Here is an 18,703-nt window from a genome sequence, read left to right as displayed (position 1 = left end):
TAAACTCATCATATAAAATGATAGGTTTCACAGATGTCTTCTGTTCGTTTGTTCTAAGATATTCTCATGAAGTCAAGCCTGGAGAAATTGTAGAAATATCCAGGCACGGTGTCAGAACTCTTGATACGATTCCAAGGTCTGAAGGAGACCCAGTGGCGTTTTGTATCTTTGAATATGTTTATTTTGCAAGACCAGACAGTATATTTGAAGGTGAGTGATTTCTTTGACTCTTTGTATGAATCTCATTTATCTCATTGAAACATGACAGTTCTTGGCCAAAGGCTTGTGTGGCACTTGGGAAGCATGTGGCTGAATGGGAGCTACGAATATGTCACTGAGCTGCAAATCATAATTGCCCTTCTTTTCAACTCTTACATTCTGGTTTTTCTTTTCTTTGTTTTTTTTCTTTTTTTGTAATAAAATACATTTTAAGGTGATATTTTGAAATATCACACAATTGAATCTCTTGGTTTATGTTTTTCTATTTTACTGTTTCTGTATTTTTGTTCAATCTATAAAATCCTTGCACCAGCTTTTCAGAAAGCAATAGTGTTCTCAGTTAAGACAATCTGATTCTCTTCCAAACATTCCAGGCCAGATGGTTTATACAGTAAGGTACCGCTGTGGCCAGCAGCTGGCGATTGAAGCGCCTGTGGAGGCAGACTTGGTTAGCACGGTTCCAGAGTCGGCTACACCTGCAGCTCTTGGGTATGCTGCCAAGGTATTGACTTTTAATTATTCAGTGAGTTGTTCTTCTGTCTTTCAAATACAAATGGATTAGAAAGCGAAAATTCACCAACTTACTTTAAGAAGGAAATTTTGGTGTCTAATGTTGATTCCTGTTCAAGAATTTTTAGCCATTTTCTTTTAACAAAATGTGGGCTGAGAGATTGGGTGGTGGGTAAAGGCTGACCACGTGAGTTTGCTTCCTAAGACCCCCGTGGTGGAAGGACAGAACTGACCCATGTACCTCGATTTCTGTACCAGCTATGGCGTGCACATGTCCGTGGATGCACACTTGCACACACAAGAAGCAGTTTTTATTCACCTAAAGATGAGAATATTGGGTCTCATTTTTAATTCAAGCAGCATACAGAATAATGAGTTTCACTGTGACGTTTCCATACGCTTGTATTTTCCCCAGGTCTTCACCATCCCTTTCCCACCGCCCGTCCACTGTCACTTTGCAGTCTCTGGCTTCTCCACAGCAGTTCTCCTTTGTGCTGTGCTGTGATGTGTCTTCTGTTACCTCTGTTTTCCTTTCCCTTGTGGTCTCTCTCTCCTCGTCCCCTTTCTTTTTTCAAATCTCTCTCTCTCTGTCTCTGTCTCTCTGTGTCTGTCTCTCTGTCTCTCTCTATGTCTCTACCCACACCAGTGTACACTATATTCAGGTTTGTCTAACTTCTTATTGGTGGTGTGTCCATCTTTTTCTCGTCATTTTAAACTGTTATGATACCTTTGTGGTTTTCCACGGTGTTTCTTCCTTTCTTTTGGGGTGGAATCTCCTTTCTCCAATTCTTACTCTTTTTCATGGCATTACTGACAGTCTCTGGCCTCACTCATTGTTTGAAAAGATAGGAACTGCATAGGCCTGCGATCCCAGTACTGGAGCAGTCGAGGCAGGAACACTGCTGTGAGTTGGAGGCCAGCCTGGGCAGCATACATAGTGAGACCATCTCCAGGATGGCATCATGAATATGTGCAGAATTTAGTGGTGTAGTTGAGCATCCCTACTTAGCCTCTAAATGAAGTCCTGAGTGTGTGTTAGGGCGATGGGTACCGTGAGGAATGGAGGAATGCCTCCTGTCCCTGAAAGGCATCTTCTCAGCCCAGTGTTGCTACTAACAGTGCATTTATTTCCCCCTGCCAGAGTGGACTGCCATATGTGGAGGTGCTGTGTAAAAACCGATATGTAGGAAGAACCTTCATCCAGCCAAACATGAGGTTAAGACAACTTGGTGTTGCAAAAAAATTTGGCGTGTTGACTGACAACTTTAAAGGCAAGAGAGTGGTCCTCGTAGATGATTCGATTGTGAGAGGCAATACCATCTCACCCATCATAAGACTGCTCAAAGAGTCCGGGGCAAAGGAGGTGAGTAATATTGAAACAGGCCTTGTGGTCCCCAAATCAACCAAACGATGTTGGCATCAAAGTTAACGGTATCCAATGAATAGGTAGGTGGGATTTATCTGCTTATCAGATGACTTTATGATAGCTGAGCAGCAATATGGAGAGCGTGGATTAACTACTCTTAAACTATATGAAGTTTAATCTTTACTATATTAAAACTAAACCTAAAAGAAACATCATTTTTTTAACAAAGTTTTTAAAATGTAACAAAAATAGAACAACATAAAATATAAGAGTATTTGCTGTATTCTCTATTCGAAGATACAGAACCAATTCCTAATACAATGAATTTAACCCAAATTAGTTTAGTATCACTTTATCTTCTGTAAAATAGAGCTTTAAAAAAGATTGCTAAGCATGTGTCTAATTTTGCTGTTTTAAATGCTTGGATGCACATTATAGGAGATCTTGTTTTCATGTACATTACTTTTTAAAATTTTATATATTGCAGTTCTTACAAATTGAAATTTATTAAAATTGTTTGAATCATCATGAACCATGCCTTTTAAAATTGATGCCAAACTTAATCAAGAAGCTTGTTTGCAGCCGGGCGATGATGGCGCACGCCTTTAATCCCAGCACTCGGGAGGCAGAGGCAGGCGGATCTCTGTGAGTTCGAGACCAGCCTGGTCTACAGAGCTAGTTCCAGGAGAGGCTCCAAAGCCACAGAGAAACCCTGTCTCGAAAAATCAAAAAGAAAAAAAAAGAAGCTTGTTTGCTCCCACCAACCAATCCTCTTGTTTTCTTTTCCTTGGCCTCTCTACTTCCTAAAACACAATATTGAGGTGGTCAGTAAATAAATTTCAGTAGTCTTGAAGTGTTTGTGCGCAAGGCTGAAAAAGGCATGCTGGGATAGTCTGAGTGCTATTACTGAAGAAAGTGAGGGCGGATGCCCTCTTCTGGCCACTGAGCGTGAAGCACTCACATGGTGCTCAGACAGAAATGCAGGCAAAAACTCACACATAATAGAAAATAATCTATCTAATCTAAAAATTTCCTATTTAGTGAAATGATTTCTATGTTTTACCTTGTTGCTAATGTTGTTAATTGAATGTTCAATAAGACAGTTTTATAAGTATGGAGTATGCATAATTAATTTACTATGAGTACATGATTTCTTTCTAAGGTGCACATTCGAGTCGCTTCCCCACCAATAAAATATCCTTGCTTCATGGGAATAAATATACCCACTAAAGAAGAGCTGATAGCCAATAAACCAGAATTTGATCATCTTGCAGAATACCTCGGTAGGTATTAAAATTTCTGTAGATTTTAATTGTTGGCTTGTTTGTTTTAAATTTTAAGTGCACATTTGTGTAAAACAGCAATAAGAAGCTGATTTCAGGATAAATTTAAGTGCTGGGATGTGGCTCAGCATTATGGTTCTGCACCACAAGTTCTGGGGACCATAGTTGAGTTCGCAGTTGCTGGGTAGGTATGGGTGCCTTTGTGACTCCAGAGTTGAGCACGTGGAGACTGTATACCCAGAGTAAGCTGATTAGCCAGACTAATGGAATCAGTGACTCTGAGACCCTTAACTGTAACTGGAGCCTTTCTGTCCTGTCCATCCCCCATGTCTCCTGCCATAGTCCTCCTGCAGCCTCTTTTAAAATAGCCACTCTGAGGCTTAATATTAATTACAAACTGGCACATTAACTCAGGCTTATTAACTAGCTGTTACAACTAAATTATCTGTTTCTATTAATTTGTGTATCGCCATGTGGCCCAAGGCTTACTGGTGGGTTTTGGCATATAGTCCTCAGGTGGGTGTATGTTGTCTCCCTGACTCTGCCCTTCTTCTCCCTGTATTTACTTGTATTTCCTGCCTGGCTATATTCTGCCTGACTATTGGCCAGTCATCTTCTTTATTAACCAATGGAAATTAAACATTCACAGCATACTGAAAGACATCCCATATCAATTAGCCTTGGGCCTCTATAGACACACGTCCACACATGTGCATGCACACGTGCACGTTGGGAGAAAAGACATTCACAATAGCAACAAAACTTATGTCTTTTAGAAATAATTTAAACATAATGATTTCAAATTCTGATGTGTGGTGTGGCTTATGCCTTTAATTCCAACACTGGAAGCTGGAGCAGCTGGATCTCTCTGAGTTCAAGGCCACGGCTTTAGACGTTTCTTTAAAAAAAAAATCACCACAAATAACTCAGGGCATAACAGTTTACTTTTATACGTACAGATACAAAGTGTGTCTAGTGATTTTCCTTCAAAAATATTTTTATATACTTTATATCATGGTTTTTTCCTTTACCCAGTTTGCAATAATATACTCAGAAAAAAATATGTGGGGCTGGAGAGATGGCTCAGTGGTTAAGAGCACTGACTGCTCTTCCAGAGGTCCTGAGTTCAATTCCCAGCAACCACATGATGGCTCACAACCATATGTAATGAGATCTGGCGTGTGGGCATATATGCAGGCAGAATGTTGTATACATAATAAATAAATAAATCTTTAAAAAATAAAGAACTACATATTCAGGCTGGCATGATATTGCACAACTTTAATTCCAGCACTCAGGAGGAAGAGGCAAGCAGATCTCTGATTTTGAGGCCAGTCTGGTCTACATAGTAAGTTTCAGGACAGCTTGCAATATGTAGAAAAATACTGTAAAAAAAAATATGTGGACTACGTCTTTAATATCTAGAAATGGAAATCTAAAATTCATGCTCAGGTGGACATACTGCCCGTATCGGAAACTCCTGTGAGGGTCTCCCTCATTGTTGCATCCTTTCCAGAATTCCATTGTTCTGAATTCTCGCTTTGCAGCCATTGTTTCTACTCTTACACAATAGATTAGCTATTCCAGATCTGGACAGAAGTAGATGGGCGGTGCAGTGAACTTTACCATGCTCTTTACCAATTTTAGTTTTACTATGTTTTCTTTGTATGTACGTATACATATGGGACTTGTCTGTACATATACATATGTACATGTATATTTGCTGAGCCATAGAAATCAATGTGAAACCCTGAATGTAAAAGTTTTTATTATTATATATCAAATAGGCATTGAACACTATTCTAAAAGTGCTAGGGCATTTTTTATATTAGAGATTATATAATATATAATATTTTATATTAGATGTAGTCAAAGCAAGATCAGAAGAGAAATGACTATACACACACACACACAATCAGAACCCTACCCCCCCCCCCACACCCCCGAATTAAATCCAGGGACTCCTGCTTCTACACAAGCATTTTATCCCCAGGCCTCATTCTCAGGTCTTTCCCTCTCCTTTTAAAGGTTGATCCTGGGTGACTTGACCTAGAGATCGTCTTGTCTCTGCTTCCCAAGAAACTAGGATTACAGGTTAGAAGTCATCGCATCCAGCTTCCTTTTCAGGAAAGTGAAGGAGAACTTTCCATGCTGACGTAAACGATGCTTTCTGTAGCCGCGCTGTGGTGGAGCGTGTTTTCCTCCCTGCAGCAAAAGCTCGTGACGTTTCCCTTTCCTCCTGCAGGAGCAAACAGTGTTAAGTATCTGTCGGTGGAAGGACTGGTTTCCTCTGTGCAACAAGACATCAAATTCGAGAAGCAGAAAGCGAAAAGACATGATATTACAGTTCAAGAAAATGGCAATGGGCTGGAATGTTTTGAGAAGACGGGACACTGTACAGCCTGCCTCACCGGGCAGTACCCTGTGGAACTGGAATGGTAGCTGCCTGGATGGAGTGTCTTGAGACTGAACTTGATCAAGAAATGGTTTATATACTATCTGTTAATACTCAGTTGGTACAAAAGAGATACCACCTGCTTGTGTGTGTACCCTTATAAGCTCTGAGAATTCCTGAGGTTACTAAATTGCTATAATTGAATCATGATGCTTACATGTAATACGACATGTGCAGATTTTTTTTTTATACAAGGATTGACTTCTCACCTAGGAGAAGGCAGGAGGTGAATGGTATTTCCCAGGCCCATGCTTGCAGGGTTTGCAAGAGGTTAGATTAGGGATGTGTAATATACACAGGACAAGGGGCTTTATAATGTTCAGGAAAAATCTGAATTCCTTGTGCCCCAGAGAGATCTAATCTGTAGTCCAGTCTGTAGGTGTGGCTGCCCCCTCCTCAGCACACGCATCTGTGGTTCTGGGGATCAATGGACAACTCAAAACAAAAACAAAAAGGAAAGAAATAAAAACTACTTGAGAAGCTGAGGCAGGGGATTCTTGGGTTCAAAGACAATCTGGGTTTTCTGCCTGAAGATTAAAAGTGTCTTTCTGTGCCTCGGGGCCCCCATTTATTTAATGCATCTAATACACAGTAGGAACGTGAATACACGCCATACATAGGTGTTTAGAGGTATCATTTTACCCTTATGTTTTAATAGCGCATGAAGTTTTCACTTTCATTAGGATGGAGGGAAATGTTCAGATTTGCAGACCTCTGCCATCTCTTTTGGAAGCAGAATGATTGAAAAATGTATCTGAGGCCTTCTTTCTCCTACACTTGGACTCGAAGATATGATCGATGACATCTAGTACCTTAGGATACAAGCCTAGCAAATAACTTAGTACATTGGAAGTAGAAAACAAAAATTTGAATTCCAAGCAAGCCTTTGTCCTTAATTTGATTAGATTTGGCTATCTGAATTGAGTGCTTGATAGTTTACAGTCATGCATTCTTGTATACATAGGATTGAAATTTTGAGCAAATAGAAACGTACTAGGGGCTGATTTTGTTTAATGGCTAAGACAGCTACTGTTAGGGAATTATTTGCCTGTACCCAAGTGTCAGTCAGCTCATAACCATGTCTTTTCTGCTTTGTTTTGTTAGTTCTACTGAGATTTTAGTTTTAATTATTTTATGATGCAGATTTAGAGGGTTGTGGTGATTTGTTTACTAACTCATATTTGTGTAAGAGTTTTCACGTGCAAAAACATTTATTTCTATATTGTTGCCAAAATTGCTGTATAGTTTCCCAACCCATTTAGGAACATAGTATTTATTAATAACTGAAATTATTAGTCTGCATTTGGTATATAGTCTCACGAGTTACAGAATAGCAGTCAAGATAAACTGTTAGTACTTTAAGGTCATGTGCTTTGGTGTCTGAAGTGCTTCTGTGACAGCTGCAGGCAGATTGACATTGTATAGCCCTAGGGCGTTTCAGTGGGCGGAGCTTTGTATATTAAATGCATTACTCATTGTGGGCTGGAGGGTAAGCCTTTAGGTCAGTTTTAAAATGGCCTTATTTAAATTCGATGTTTTGAAAAGAAACTCAGGGAAAGTATTAAAACCAAAATCTCTAATTTGACTTTGTATTTTCCATAGTTTTTATTTTGTTTTATTGGGATACTTTTATAAAGGGAAATGATGTTGTGGTCGTTTGATAATTGTACAACTTTCTTAATTATTTCTTCATTGTAACCTTTTATTTCACAAGTTTCTGAATATGAATTAAATTAACATTTTTCTACCAGTTTCAAGCCTTCTTTTATCTGCTTTAAATGTATATAACTAGAGTATAGTATGCTGAAAAATATGAAAAATGTGTTTGAACACAGTTGAAGTCAACACCTAATGTAAGCCTTTTTTAAAAACCTTTTTGTGACCTTTTTTGGTAACAAATATATGTCATAAGTATGTTTACATGTGTGCTTTTTAAAAATAGTGGTCATTGCTTCATTATGGTAAAACCATGAAGACGGCAGCCTTCATCATACCTGGCACCAACTAATGAGATCTCATTTCTCTGATTCAGGCATTTTAATAAGTAGCCCATCTATTATGAGCTGTGCAAACTTATGCCAAGTAGGAGGGCATAGAATTTTGAATGAGCATCATGCAGAAAGGTTTCTTTGGAAACACTGGGAGCCATAGTTTGGTGGTCAGAGTTTTCAAAGATCTTCAAAAATGCAAACCAAGGGGGCTGGAGAGATGGCTCAGCGGTTAAGAGCATTGCCTGCTCTTCCAAAGGTCCTGAGTTCAATTCCCAGCAACCACATGGTGGCTCACAACCATCTATAATGAGGTCTGGTGCCCTCTTCTGGCCTGCAGGCATACACACAGACAGAGTATTGTATACATTATAAATAAATATTAAAAAAGAAAAAAAATGCAAACCAAGTAAATAAAAAGTGGGACCCCCCCTTCAGACAATGGGGTCCTATGCAGTGTTAAAAAGAAACAAGCTGCCTGTAGTGGTGGTACTCACCTTTAATCCCAGTACTCAGCAGGCAGCAGCAGGCAGGTATCAGTGAGTTCAAGGCCAGCCTGGTCTAGGGAATGAGTTCAAGGATGGTCAGTGTGTGTTGTAGCAGGTAAGTATAGATGACCAGAGAGGCATCAGACTACCTGAACCTGGAGTCAGAGGTGATTTTTAGCTGCCTGGCATGAGTGCTAATGTGTGCTAGGAACAGAACTTGGGTCCTCTGGAAGATCAGTTCTATTAAGTGCTGACCCATCTCTCCAGTTCATTTGCATGTGTGCGCGCGCACAAATGAAGACCAGAAGACAACTGTGGGAATCATTTCCATTGTGGGGGCCAAACTCGACGTTCGGCTCGCTTGTGAGTGCCCTTTTCGTTGAGCCACCTTGCTGCCTCCCTAAGCATGTTTGTCTTCAAAGTGTCTTCCAGGACTGTGGAGGGTCAGGCTGGGCGCCAGCCCTGTGCAAGAAGAAAGGAGTTAAACAGCTTAGGGTGAAAATACTGTGTCCTTGAGAGCAGGTGAGTAAAGAGGCTGTGTCCCTGAACACAGCAGAGGGTGCACCACTCCCCAAACCAAAGCCCCAGGCTTATCCCATAAGAGAAAAATGCCTCTGTGGGACCAGCTTATTGGATGTCTTACCTGCCAGGAGGTGATTCCCGTCCCTCTGACCTGATGGTCTCAGTTTATCTGCTGCCTGCTCTTTTAGTCTTGCTTGTGATATATTTAATTTACTCAATTGAAACCAATACCTTGGCTGTCGTTGCTCATTCTCTGTAAAGGCAAAGCAATTTTCCAGATTGTTTTGGAAAATGAACAGGAGCCGGGCGGTGGTGGTGAATTTTTCTTTCTTTTTTTTTTTTTTTTTTTTTTTTTAGTTTTTTCGAGACAGGGTTTCTCTGTGGTTTTGGAGCCTGTCCTGGAACTAGCTCTTGTAGACCAGGCTGGTCTCGAACTCACAGAGATCCGCCTGCCTCTGCCTCCCGAGTGCTGGGATTAAAGGTGTGCGCCAAGTGGTGGTGAATTTTTGAAGGAAGCAATGCTGTTCACTTCCGAGGTAACTTGGAAATGGGAAGCAGTGAAATGATCAGAATATGAACAGGAGGCAGAGGCAGGTGGATCTCTGAGTTCAGCCTGGTCTACAGAACGAGTACCCGGATAGGCTCCAAAGTTACACAGAGAAACCCTGTCTCCAAAACAAACAAAAAACAACAACAAAAACCAGACAAGAAAAGAAAGCAGACTGAGTAAGTCATGGTGTGTATGGTGGAGGTGGGGCAAGCCAGTAACCAGCATTTCTTACAGTCGGCTTCAGGTCCTACCCCCAGATTTTGGCCTTGGGTTCCTGTGCTGACTTCTCTTAGTGTTGGAGTGTGATGAAATAAACTATTGGTTCCCCAAGTTGCTTCAGTTATGATGTTTTATCACAGCAATGGAAAGCTAACTAGAACAAACAAAACACTAGCAAGGTGTTTGGAGATGTCCTTAGTACACAAGAAAAAAGGCGGTTTCCAAATGCATATTTCTTGCACGGTTGGGTATAACAACTTCTGTCCTCCGCAGGCAAAGACACCCCCCTATCCCTTTTCAGGCTCTGTGATAGATGCTCAGCTGCTCCCACCTCCCATCCAGACACTGGAACAAAATTCCCTGTTCCTTGACTCTCTGCTGGGGCACAGTAACCACTTGTAACTCTTAAGATTGATTTAATAATTGTCGCTTTGGAAACACACATATAAAATAGGTTTAAGGAGCGCTGTTCACCTCGGACGGGCTTGAGTTTCCCCGATAGTGAAGTGTTGTGAACAGCTGCAGATGCCAGTTTTGAGTCTCATTCCGATGGGGGCTTCTCTTGAGGGCTTCACTGCAGTGACAGTCCCACCAAGCTTGAGTACGTGTTATCAGAAAATGTGGAGGAGATAAGGCCAGTTACTCTCGAATTTGGGGGTGATTTCTTCACTTCAGCCTTTTGGGCTAACTTTACCCCCAATTTAAGGAAGAGGAGACTGCGGCTCACATTTCACGTGTGTTGGAGATGGCCAGGCTGTGAGGAATGAGCACTGCCCTTCCAGAGGCCCTTTCCGGTTCCGGCACCCACGTGGTGGCTCACAACCACCTGCGACTCCAGGGAATCCGCCCGCACATGCACGCACAAGGTGCACATAGACTCAAGCAGGCGCACACAGGCGTACAGGTTTGCTACCTGGAGGGCGTGGCAGCACTTAACCTGCAGAACCCGACTCCGCCATTGCTAACTCGGCACCGGGCCCTTCAGGACCACGCGGCAAATCTGGGTGGAGCCCCGTCAGCGATGGCCACGCCCCCGACGCTGTCGTTGACGTCACGGGCGCTGGAAGATTGACGCTGGAGGCCCGTTGGGGAGGTAGCTTTATGGCTGCTGGGTGTCTGCTGCTCGGTGGAAAATGTTGTCCGCCCGATGTCTTGAAAAGGTGGGGTGGGAGCTTGCGGCAGCCACAGGGTTTAGGGGTGAGAGAGGGAGGGGCGCCGAGAAGGCTGGCTGCTTCCGCTTGAGTCCGCCCGACTTCGGCAGCCTGCCTGGCCTGGCTTGGAACCCGTGGGTCAGGCGAGCCGATCCGTGTTGTGAGGCGTCCTGGGTCACCCGCCTCCACCCGGTGCCCTTCAGGGACGTGCCTTGTACCTACCCCGCCGCCCTCCAGCGTGGTCCCGAGAGCCAGGGAAAGACTTGGAAGCCCCGAGTGCCTTGTAACTAAAGGTGGCTGCGTGACGTATATCAAGGCGCAGATGGATAATTCATCAGTATTTATAATGCCCAATATAGGTAGAGCCCATCATTTACAAAAGTTGTAAACCGGCAAGCCGTTTAAGCGCGATAGTGTAACACAAAATCTGGTTGTTAGATTATCCTTTTGTTGTTCCTTAAAGACCCCTTTTAAAAAGTCATAGTTGACTTGGTTGTTTTCTTCTTATTTATTTAAAGTATTTGGAGAGGGATTGGGGGACAGCATGCTTGAGGAAGTCACAGGATTTTCTTTAAGTTGGTTCTTTCCTCCCATCATGTGGATACCACGAATCGAACTCAGGCAAGTTCCTTTATTCACTGAGCCATCAAGTTGGCCCAAGAATGTCTGAGTATGGAATAATGATATTATTTATTGGAGAGAAAAATATATATACATAAATTCAATGACTGGAACTAAAACCTAGACAAGACTGACTTTTGCCACTGGGAACTTGTAAATTCAAAGTAGAAAACTCCTTACTGATTGTATAGATTTTCTGTGGTGGGTTTTGTAGTTTGTTATAAAAATGACACTTTTCTCTTTAGAACTTAGTTTATAGTCCCGTTATTCCACCTCTGTGAAGTATGTTACTAGATGATATTTTCTTGTGAGAAATTAGCAGTTATACACGTGTTTGCTTTCATGAGGAAAACCAACTCTCAGACAGATTTTTTTAATTTTATTATGTAAGAGTGTTTTACCTTATGTGTGTAAGTGCACCACCTCCATACGGGCTTTCTTCAGAGAGCATCGAATGCCCAGGAACTGGAACCATGGACTGCTGTGAGCTGCCCTGTGGGTGCTGGTATTGAACCTGGGTCCTCTGATTAACTCCTGAGGCATATTTCCAGGTCCAGAGGAGAGTTTTGTAAAAATAAGTATAACAGATAATGTGGACAATTGAGTATTTAAGGAAGTTTACTTGGCTGGTTCCTGTCAACATGCAGGCAACTAGCAGGAGGCACTCTACCACACTAACCTTACATTCCAGTAAACGCGCTCTGCGTACCTGTAGTGCGTACTGTGCTCTGTAGAATTTGTATAATGACCATTTGTGTATCTGTGGAAAATCATCTTTTGTGTACCACAAATGTTAGTACTTCCAGAAGTGTATATTAAAAAGAAATACCACAAGTATTAAAAATATCTTGTATTTTTAAGTTGATACTTAGAAATCACATTTCAATTTTTTGGCATTCTTTTGGACATTTTCAGATTTATGAGTTTATGTTTATTTTCTTTAACCAATTTGATGTTAATTAGATGGCGCAATTGAAAATTAATTCTAGCCTGGCCTTTAATCCCAGCACTCGGGAGGCAGAGGCAGGCGGATCTCTGGGAGTTCGAGGCCAGCCTGGTCTATATTTTTTGGTTTTTCGAGATAGGGTTTCTCTGTGGTTTTGGAACCTGTCCTGGAACTAGCTCTTGTAGACCAGGCTGGTCTCGAACTCACAAAGATCCACCTGCCTCTGCCTCCCGAGTGCTGGGATTAAAGGCGTATGCCACCACCGTCCGGCTGGTTATTTATATTTTTTTAAAAAAAAATTTTTAAAAGATGTATTTACTTTGGCCTAGAGAGTAGTTAAGAGGGGCTGGAGAGATGGCTCAGAGGTTAAGAGCACTGACTGTTCTTCCAGAAGTCCTGAGTTCAATTCCTAGCAACCACATGGTGGCTACCAACCATCTGTAATGAGATCTGGTGCCCTCTACTGGCCTATAGGATATATGTAGGCAGAATACTGTATACATAATAAATAAATCAATAAATCTTAAAAAAAAAAAGAGAGTAATTAAGAGAAATTGTTGCTCTTGAAGTGGACCTGAGTTCAGTTTCCAGCACCCACATGGTGTGTCACAACCATCTTCAACCCCAGTTCCAGAGGTTCCAGCATGCAGACATGTGATACACATGTATACAGACAAAAATTAATATACATAAAGTAAATCTACAAAATATCTTATTCATTTTTATTTTCTACTCAAGAATATTTACCTGCATGCATTCATGTGCACCATATTCATTTCAGTGGTCAGAAGAGCTAATAGGATCCCTAGGAACTAGGGGTAGAAAGCTGATAAGCTTCCAGGTGATGCTGGGAATTGAACCCTAGTCCTTTGGCAACTAGTGTGTTTAACCAGCTCTCCAGGCCCTTTAAACTCAGAGATCCACCTGCCTCTAGCTCCAAGTGCTGGGATTAAAGACATGCCCCGCCACCACCATTCGGCTATAAATCTACATTTCTACCTGTTTATTCCTATTATGTATGTGTCACATCATTCCCATTTGTTTAAGTTCTGATCCAGTGTTGATTCAGCCATCATCAAATTTTTTATGTCAGTGTTTCCCACAAAGTTGCCATAGGTATTTTGTAAGTCTAGAGCGTCAGTTATGGATCTTTGATACAGCTTTTTGTTTGTTTTAGTAACACAAAATACTGCCCTTATCATAAGGACAATAAGATATAATTTATTATTAGCCAAAAATGAGAGGTCAGGTTCCAGGAACACAGATTAGGTTAGCTTAAAAATCGTGTTCCAGGCATGGAAGCAGTTCTATGAGGTTGTATACCTGAAAGACACAGGAAAGTAAAACACCAAGGCATTTTCAAAATCTGTTGGTGGGAATTAGGTAGGTGGATTACAGCAAATCTAGAAACATTCCATTCTTGTGTGGGGGCGGTCCTGAGATGACTGTCGTAGCTGTGGGCTTGGTGGAAGCTAGGCTGTAACTCATATCCACAGAGGCTTCAGCTGACAGACACTGAGGATGTCGGCACACAGCTGTGTGGAGAGGTTTTTCTTTGGACTGCCAGCTCACAAAAAATGACATGGAGACTTAATAATTAAGAAAGCTCGGCCTATAGCTTAAGCATATTCCTCACTAGCTCTTATAACTTAAATTAACCCATTTATATTAGTCTGTGTACTATCGCATGGTGTTTCCTTTCTCCCATCTCGCACCTCCTGTTTTCCCTGTGTCTCGTGGCAGCTCCTGTGTGCCTGGATTCTCTTCTTCTTCCTCTCTCTCCCAGGAAATCCTACCTATACCTCCCACCTAGCTATTGGCTGTTCAGCCTTTTTTACACCAACCACCGCAGCACACCTTCACACAGTGTACAAGTGTCTCACAACACAGGTGGGCAATAAACCTGCTGTCGGGATATCCCAAGATAGTTTGAGTCTGCAGATCCCAGTCAACCCTGCAGACTCATTTCATCAGTTGGTCCGCTTTCCCTTGCAGAATCTCTGACAGAGACATAGCTTTCATCTGGGCACTTCCTCTCAGTTTGTTCTTTCGCCTTGCTGGGACGGAACTCGGGGCACACTGGCAGCGATCTGTTACTGGTGTAGATACCTGTTGGGACTTTGAGTCCTGGCCTTCAGCTACTCTTCCCTCCTAGAACCTTCTAATTGAAGTTACTAGAAGCTGTGCCTAGCTTAGCGGATCAGAGGATGGGATTTTCAGCTGTTGGCCATTGACTGCAGTGTATTTAAGCCTACATGGTGCTATTAAAGAGGGGCTTTAGTATCAGTGTTAAAAGGTCTGCGTGTCGGTCTGTCTCTGCATCTGTGTTTTCAACCTCCAGCCCCTTGCCCGAAGCTTCCGAACTGGGGTCTAGCGCATGGAGCGCAGACCGGGGCCCGCGGTGCGCGGCAGATACCCAGCCAATACAGTCATTTTTTACTCAGAGACGTGTTTCTTCTTTGCCTCCCTAAAACTCCCCTGACTTCTGACATTTCTCTCTGTGTAGATCTCGGTCACTGGTGTTTAAACAAACCTCAGTAAAATGACTCTTCAGGCGCTGGTGCACCGTGCGGCCTCCGTGCACTTGAACAGAACAGCTGTGTGCTTTGACGAAGGCAGCAGCCGGCCCCCAGTGTGTCACACCTACAAGACAGTGCTGAGCGAGGCTTCCGAATTATGTGATTTCCTGCTGACACACTGTGACTTTGGAGGAATTCGGGAAATTGGTCTCTACTGCCAACCTGGGATAAGCGTACCCTCCTGGATTTTAGGGTAATATTTCTAGGATAAAGTGATATGACTCTAAGCTAGTTTATAATTTTTAATACACAGCACACATTGTAAGCTACGTTTCTATTTACTGTTGGATTTTTTGGCATTAGTTTATCAATTTTCTAAAGAAGTTAAAGTACACATTGTGCTAATTTTAAGTAAATTTTTTTTGTTGTTGTTGTTTTTGTTTTTGTTTTTTCGAGACAGGGTTTCTCTGTGGCTTTGGAGCCTGTCCTGGAACTAGCTCTGTAGACCAGGCTGGTCTCGAACTCACAGAGATCCACCTGCCTCTGCCTCCCGAGTGCTGGAATTAAAGGCATGCGCCACCATCGCCCGGCATAAGTAAATTATTTTAAGCATTTAATCATTTTAATCATTTAGTTTGTGCCTATTAAGGAGAGACTAAAAGGTTTTACTAATGGAATATTTAAATATCTGCATTAAAGACCGACCACATTTGTCTGTCAAAAGAAAACAGCTGGGAGCTGGAGAGATGGCTCAATGGTTAAGAGCACCGTCCGCTCTTCCAGAGGTCCTGAGTTCAATTCCCAGCAACCACATGGTGGCTCCAAACCATCTGTAATGAGATAGGGTGCCCTCCTCTGGTGTGTGGGTATACATGGAGGCAGAAAGTTGTATACATAATAAATAAATAAATCTTTAAAAAAAAAAAAAAACAGCTGAAGCATTATATAACTGTTGTTAGCTCACAGGAAAGCACTGAGACACCACTACAGGTCTTGTCAAGTCTTTGAAAATGTTGTATTTCTGTACATTAAGTGTCAAGAGCTCTCAGATATTCACTGGGCTCAAGATAAAATAATTATTTACAACTGAGCGTGACCCTAAAATTAGTGAAATTCAAATGGATATTAAAACAGGGACATCAAAGTGCTCACAGGAGAATTTTGTCCATCTTGGTAACCTTGCACTTGCCCTTCAGGATTCTTCAGGTCCCAGCGGCTTATGCACCTGTGGATCCAGACTCACCACCGTCATTATCAGTTCACTTTATGAAGAAATGTCATCTGAAGTATGTTCTTGTTGAAAAAAAGCAGGTTAACGTAAGTCTTGGTGTTTAAGTGTTTTGGAGGGGTGTGAAGTGGGAGGGAGAGGGGGGAAGAGAGAAAGGGAGAGAGAGAGAATATGAGAATATTTCCAGTTTAAGAGTTCTCTCAGCCGGGCGGTGGTGGCGCACGCCTTTAATCCCAGCACTTGGGAGGCAGAGGCAGGTGGATCTCTGTGAGTTCGAGACCAGCCTGGTCTACAAGAGCTAGTTCCAGGACAGGCTCCAAAGCCACAGAGAAACCCTGTCTCAAAAAACCCAAAAAAAAAAAAAAAAAAAAAAAAAGAGTTCTCTCAACCTATGACTTTGAGGTCAGCCTGGTCTACCAAGCTACTTCCAGGACAGCCAAGGCCACACAGACATACCCTATCTCAGAAAACCAAAAAAGAAAAAAAAAAGTTCTCTCTTCTGTCTTAACTTTTTTTTTTTTTTGGTTTTTCGAGACAGGGTTTCTCTGTGGTTTTGGAGCCTGTCCTGGAACTAGCTCTTGTAGATTAGGCTGGTCTCGAACTCACAGAGATCCGCCTGCCTCTACCTCCCGAGTGCTGGGATTAAAGGCGTAAGGCATGTGCCACCACCGCCCGGCTGTCTTAATTTCTTAATCCACCAACTCTGACAGTATTTCCTAGGTCCAGTGATGTCACTGTTGTGGTTGAGTGTTGCTGTGGGAAGTTTCTCAGGTCCAGCATTTTTGTTGAGTGTTGTGGGAAGTTTCCTGTACAACATAAGATGGTTAATAGCATTGCTGCCCTCCACAAACTAGAGACCACTAGCACCTTTTTGGTATGACATCCAAAAATGCCCAGATCTACCTAAGTGTCCCCTCTCCACCCTGAACACTTCGCTGAGAACCACCCCTTTATGATATGAAAATATCTTCTAACCTTGTGGCAGTTGTTTTTCTTTCCTACTTCCAGATTATTTCCCATGGTGGAAAGTGCCATACTTGGAGAGTCTACTTTTATGTACTTATATCAGTGTTAGAGAATTATAAATAAGTTTACGTTTTGAAAAAGAGATCAGCTTTTAGACCACACATTAGTGAAAAACTAAATTTATTATTTAAAACATTTTTAAGTATAGGGCTGGAGAGATGGCTCAGAGGTTAAGAGCACTTGCTGTTCTTGCAGAGGACCTGGGTTCCAGTACCCACCCTGGGTGGCTTACAAAAGCCTGTAACTCCAGTTCACGATATTCAGTGCCTCTTCTGCACCCACATGTTACACACACAGACAAGCAGGTATACAGATACACATAAAAAAACGCTCCTTCCCCCAGACAGCGTTTCTCTATTTAGCCCTGGCTGTCCTGGAACTCACTCTGTAGACCAGGCTGGCCTCAAACTCACAGAGATCCATCTGCCTCTGGCTCCTGAGTGCTGGGATTAGGATTAAAGACGTGCACCACTGTGCTCAGCTAACCTTGAACTTCTGTTAGAAGGTTCTGCTGACTCCACCTCATCATGTATTTTGTGGTTACAGATGGGTACAGTTTGCCTTTAATATTATTATTATAGCATAACGGGCTGCATATAACATGCTGCTTCTAACATGCGCACATACAATAAACACACAAGCAGAAAATGTGGCAAGCTACCAGGGTTTGATCTTTCATTATTTATATTTGTTTAATATGAAAACTTAGATTGTTTCAGTGGAGCTGCTTTTATTAACACAAGAAGCTCTATTCAGAAGGACCCCACTTTCAATGTGTATGGGTCCAGTGGTGGTGCACTCTGTAGTCTTAGCACTCAGGGTGCTGACGATGACCTCCAGCTGGAGGCTGAAGTGGTCCACATAGTGCATTCCAGACCAGCAGGGCCACATAGCAAGGACTTGTTTCCAAAGATCAAAAAGCGAACAAAATAAACATAACACCGTTTCATCCAGCTCACTCCTGCATCGCACCGAAGCCAGAACCATAGCCATTAGGTCCCAACTTCTGTTGAGGCTGCTTGCAGAATCTTGCTGTCCACTCCTAGTTCAAGACCAGCTCAGAACCATTGTAAAGGATTCAGTAAGTGGCTCTCATTTAACGGAGTTTAGTCCCCTGCTGTTGCCACTTTCAGATGGGTCCCATCCTGTATAGGCTAAGGGTACTTGACGCTAATTATACAAAGTAATTGAGGATTCTCCGTTCATCTCCATTCATCTTTCACATACACCAAGCCTCACCTTCTCCATTTCTGCACATTTCTGAAGAGCTTACTGTTCTCCACGGTGTCAGCCTTCTTAGATCATGTGGCTCTGTATTGGTGATTGTCTGAACTACCCATCTTCTCATTTGGAGAGTACAAATATTGCCTCTGAAATCTCTGACCCTTTGTGTGGAGTTAAATTCCGCTTCTCCACTAACATCTCAGTCATGTGCTGTTATCATTTTTCCAACGTTGCATTACAGTTGCATGCTTTTATATTCATCTGCTTTGAAGGTGAGTTTGAAAGTAAGGACACTTAACTCTTAGGTATGTCTTATTTCTCCTTGTTCCCAGATACATAGCTAGTACTCCCATCCCTGGTTAAGCCATATTGAATGAGTAAATGGGTC

General features: G+C 42.3%; 2 protein-coding genes across 7 annotated transcripts in view; both read left to right on the top strand.

The window, feature by feature from the left end:
- Positions 1 to 7,785, top strand: part of LOC130876210 (amidophosphoribosyltransferase) — a 34,812-nt gene extending 27,027 nt beyond the window's left edge. Inside the window, exons 7-11 of the mRNA XM_057772678.1 lie at positions 59 to 210; positions 594 to 721; positions 1,871 to 2,092; positions 3,258 to 3,378; positions 5,624 to 7,785. Coding sequence (XP_057628661.1) covers positions 59 to 210; positions 594 to 721; positions 1,871 to 2,092; positions 3,258 to 3,378; positions 5,624 to 5,820 — 820 coding nt within the window. The 3' untranslated portion in view covers positions 5,821 to 7,785. The remainder of the gene's footprint in view (positions 1 to 58; positions 211 to 593; positions 722 to 1,870; positions 2,093 to 3,257; positions 3,379 to 5,623) is intronic.
- Positions 7,786 to 10,649: 2,864 nt separating this feature from the next.
- Positions 10,650 to 18,703, top strand: part of Aasdh (aminoadipate-semialdehyde dehydrogenase) — a 36,636-nt gene continuing 28,582 nt past the window's right edge. For all 6 annotated transcript variants that reach the window (XR_009057237.1, XR_009057236.1, XR_009057235.1 and 3 more), the window contains exons 1-3: positions 10,650 to 10,760; positions 14,825 to 15,090; positions 16,034 to 16,154. Coding sequence is in view for 2 of the 6 variants with exons in the window: in XM_057771120.1 (XP_057627103.1) it covers positions 14,861 to 15,090; positions 16,034 to 16,154 (351 nt within the window). In the remaining 4 variants the exon portion in view is untranslated. The remainder of the gene's footprint in view (positions 10,761 to 14,824; positions 15,091 to 16,033; positions 16,155 to 18,703) is intronic.

The sequence above is a fragment of the Chionomys nivalis genome, chromosome 6, assembly GCF_950005125.1.
Source record: "Chionomys nivalis chromosome 6, mChiNiv1.1, whole genome shotgun sequence".
NCBI classification, from domain to species: Eukaryota; Metazoa; Chordata; class Mammalia; order Rodentia; family Cricetidae; genus Chionomys; species Chionomys nivalis.
Note: the sequence above shows the minus strand (reverse complement) of the source record. Positions and strands in the feature narration are given on the sequence as shown.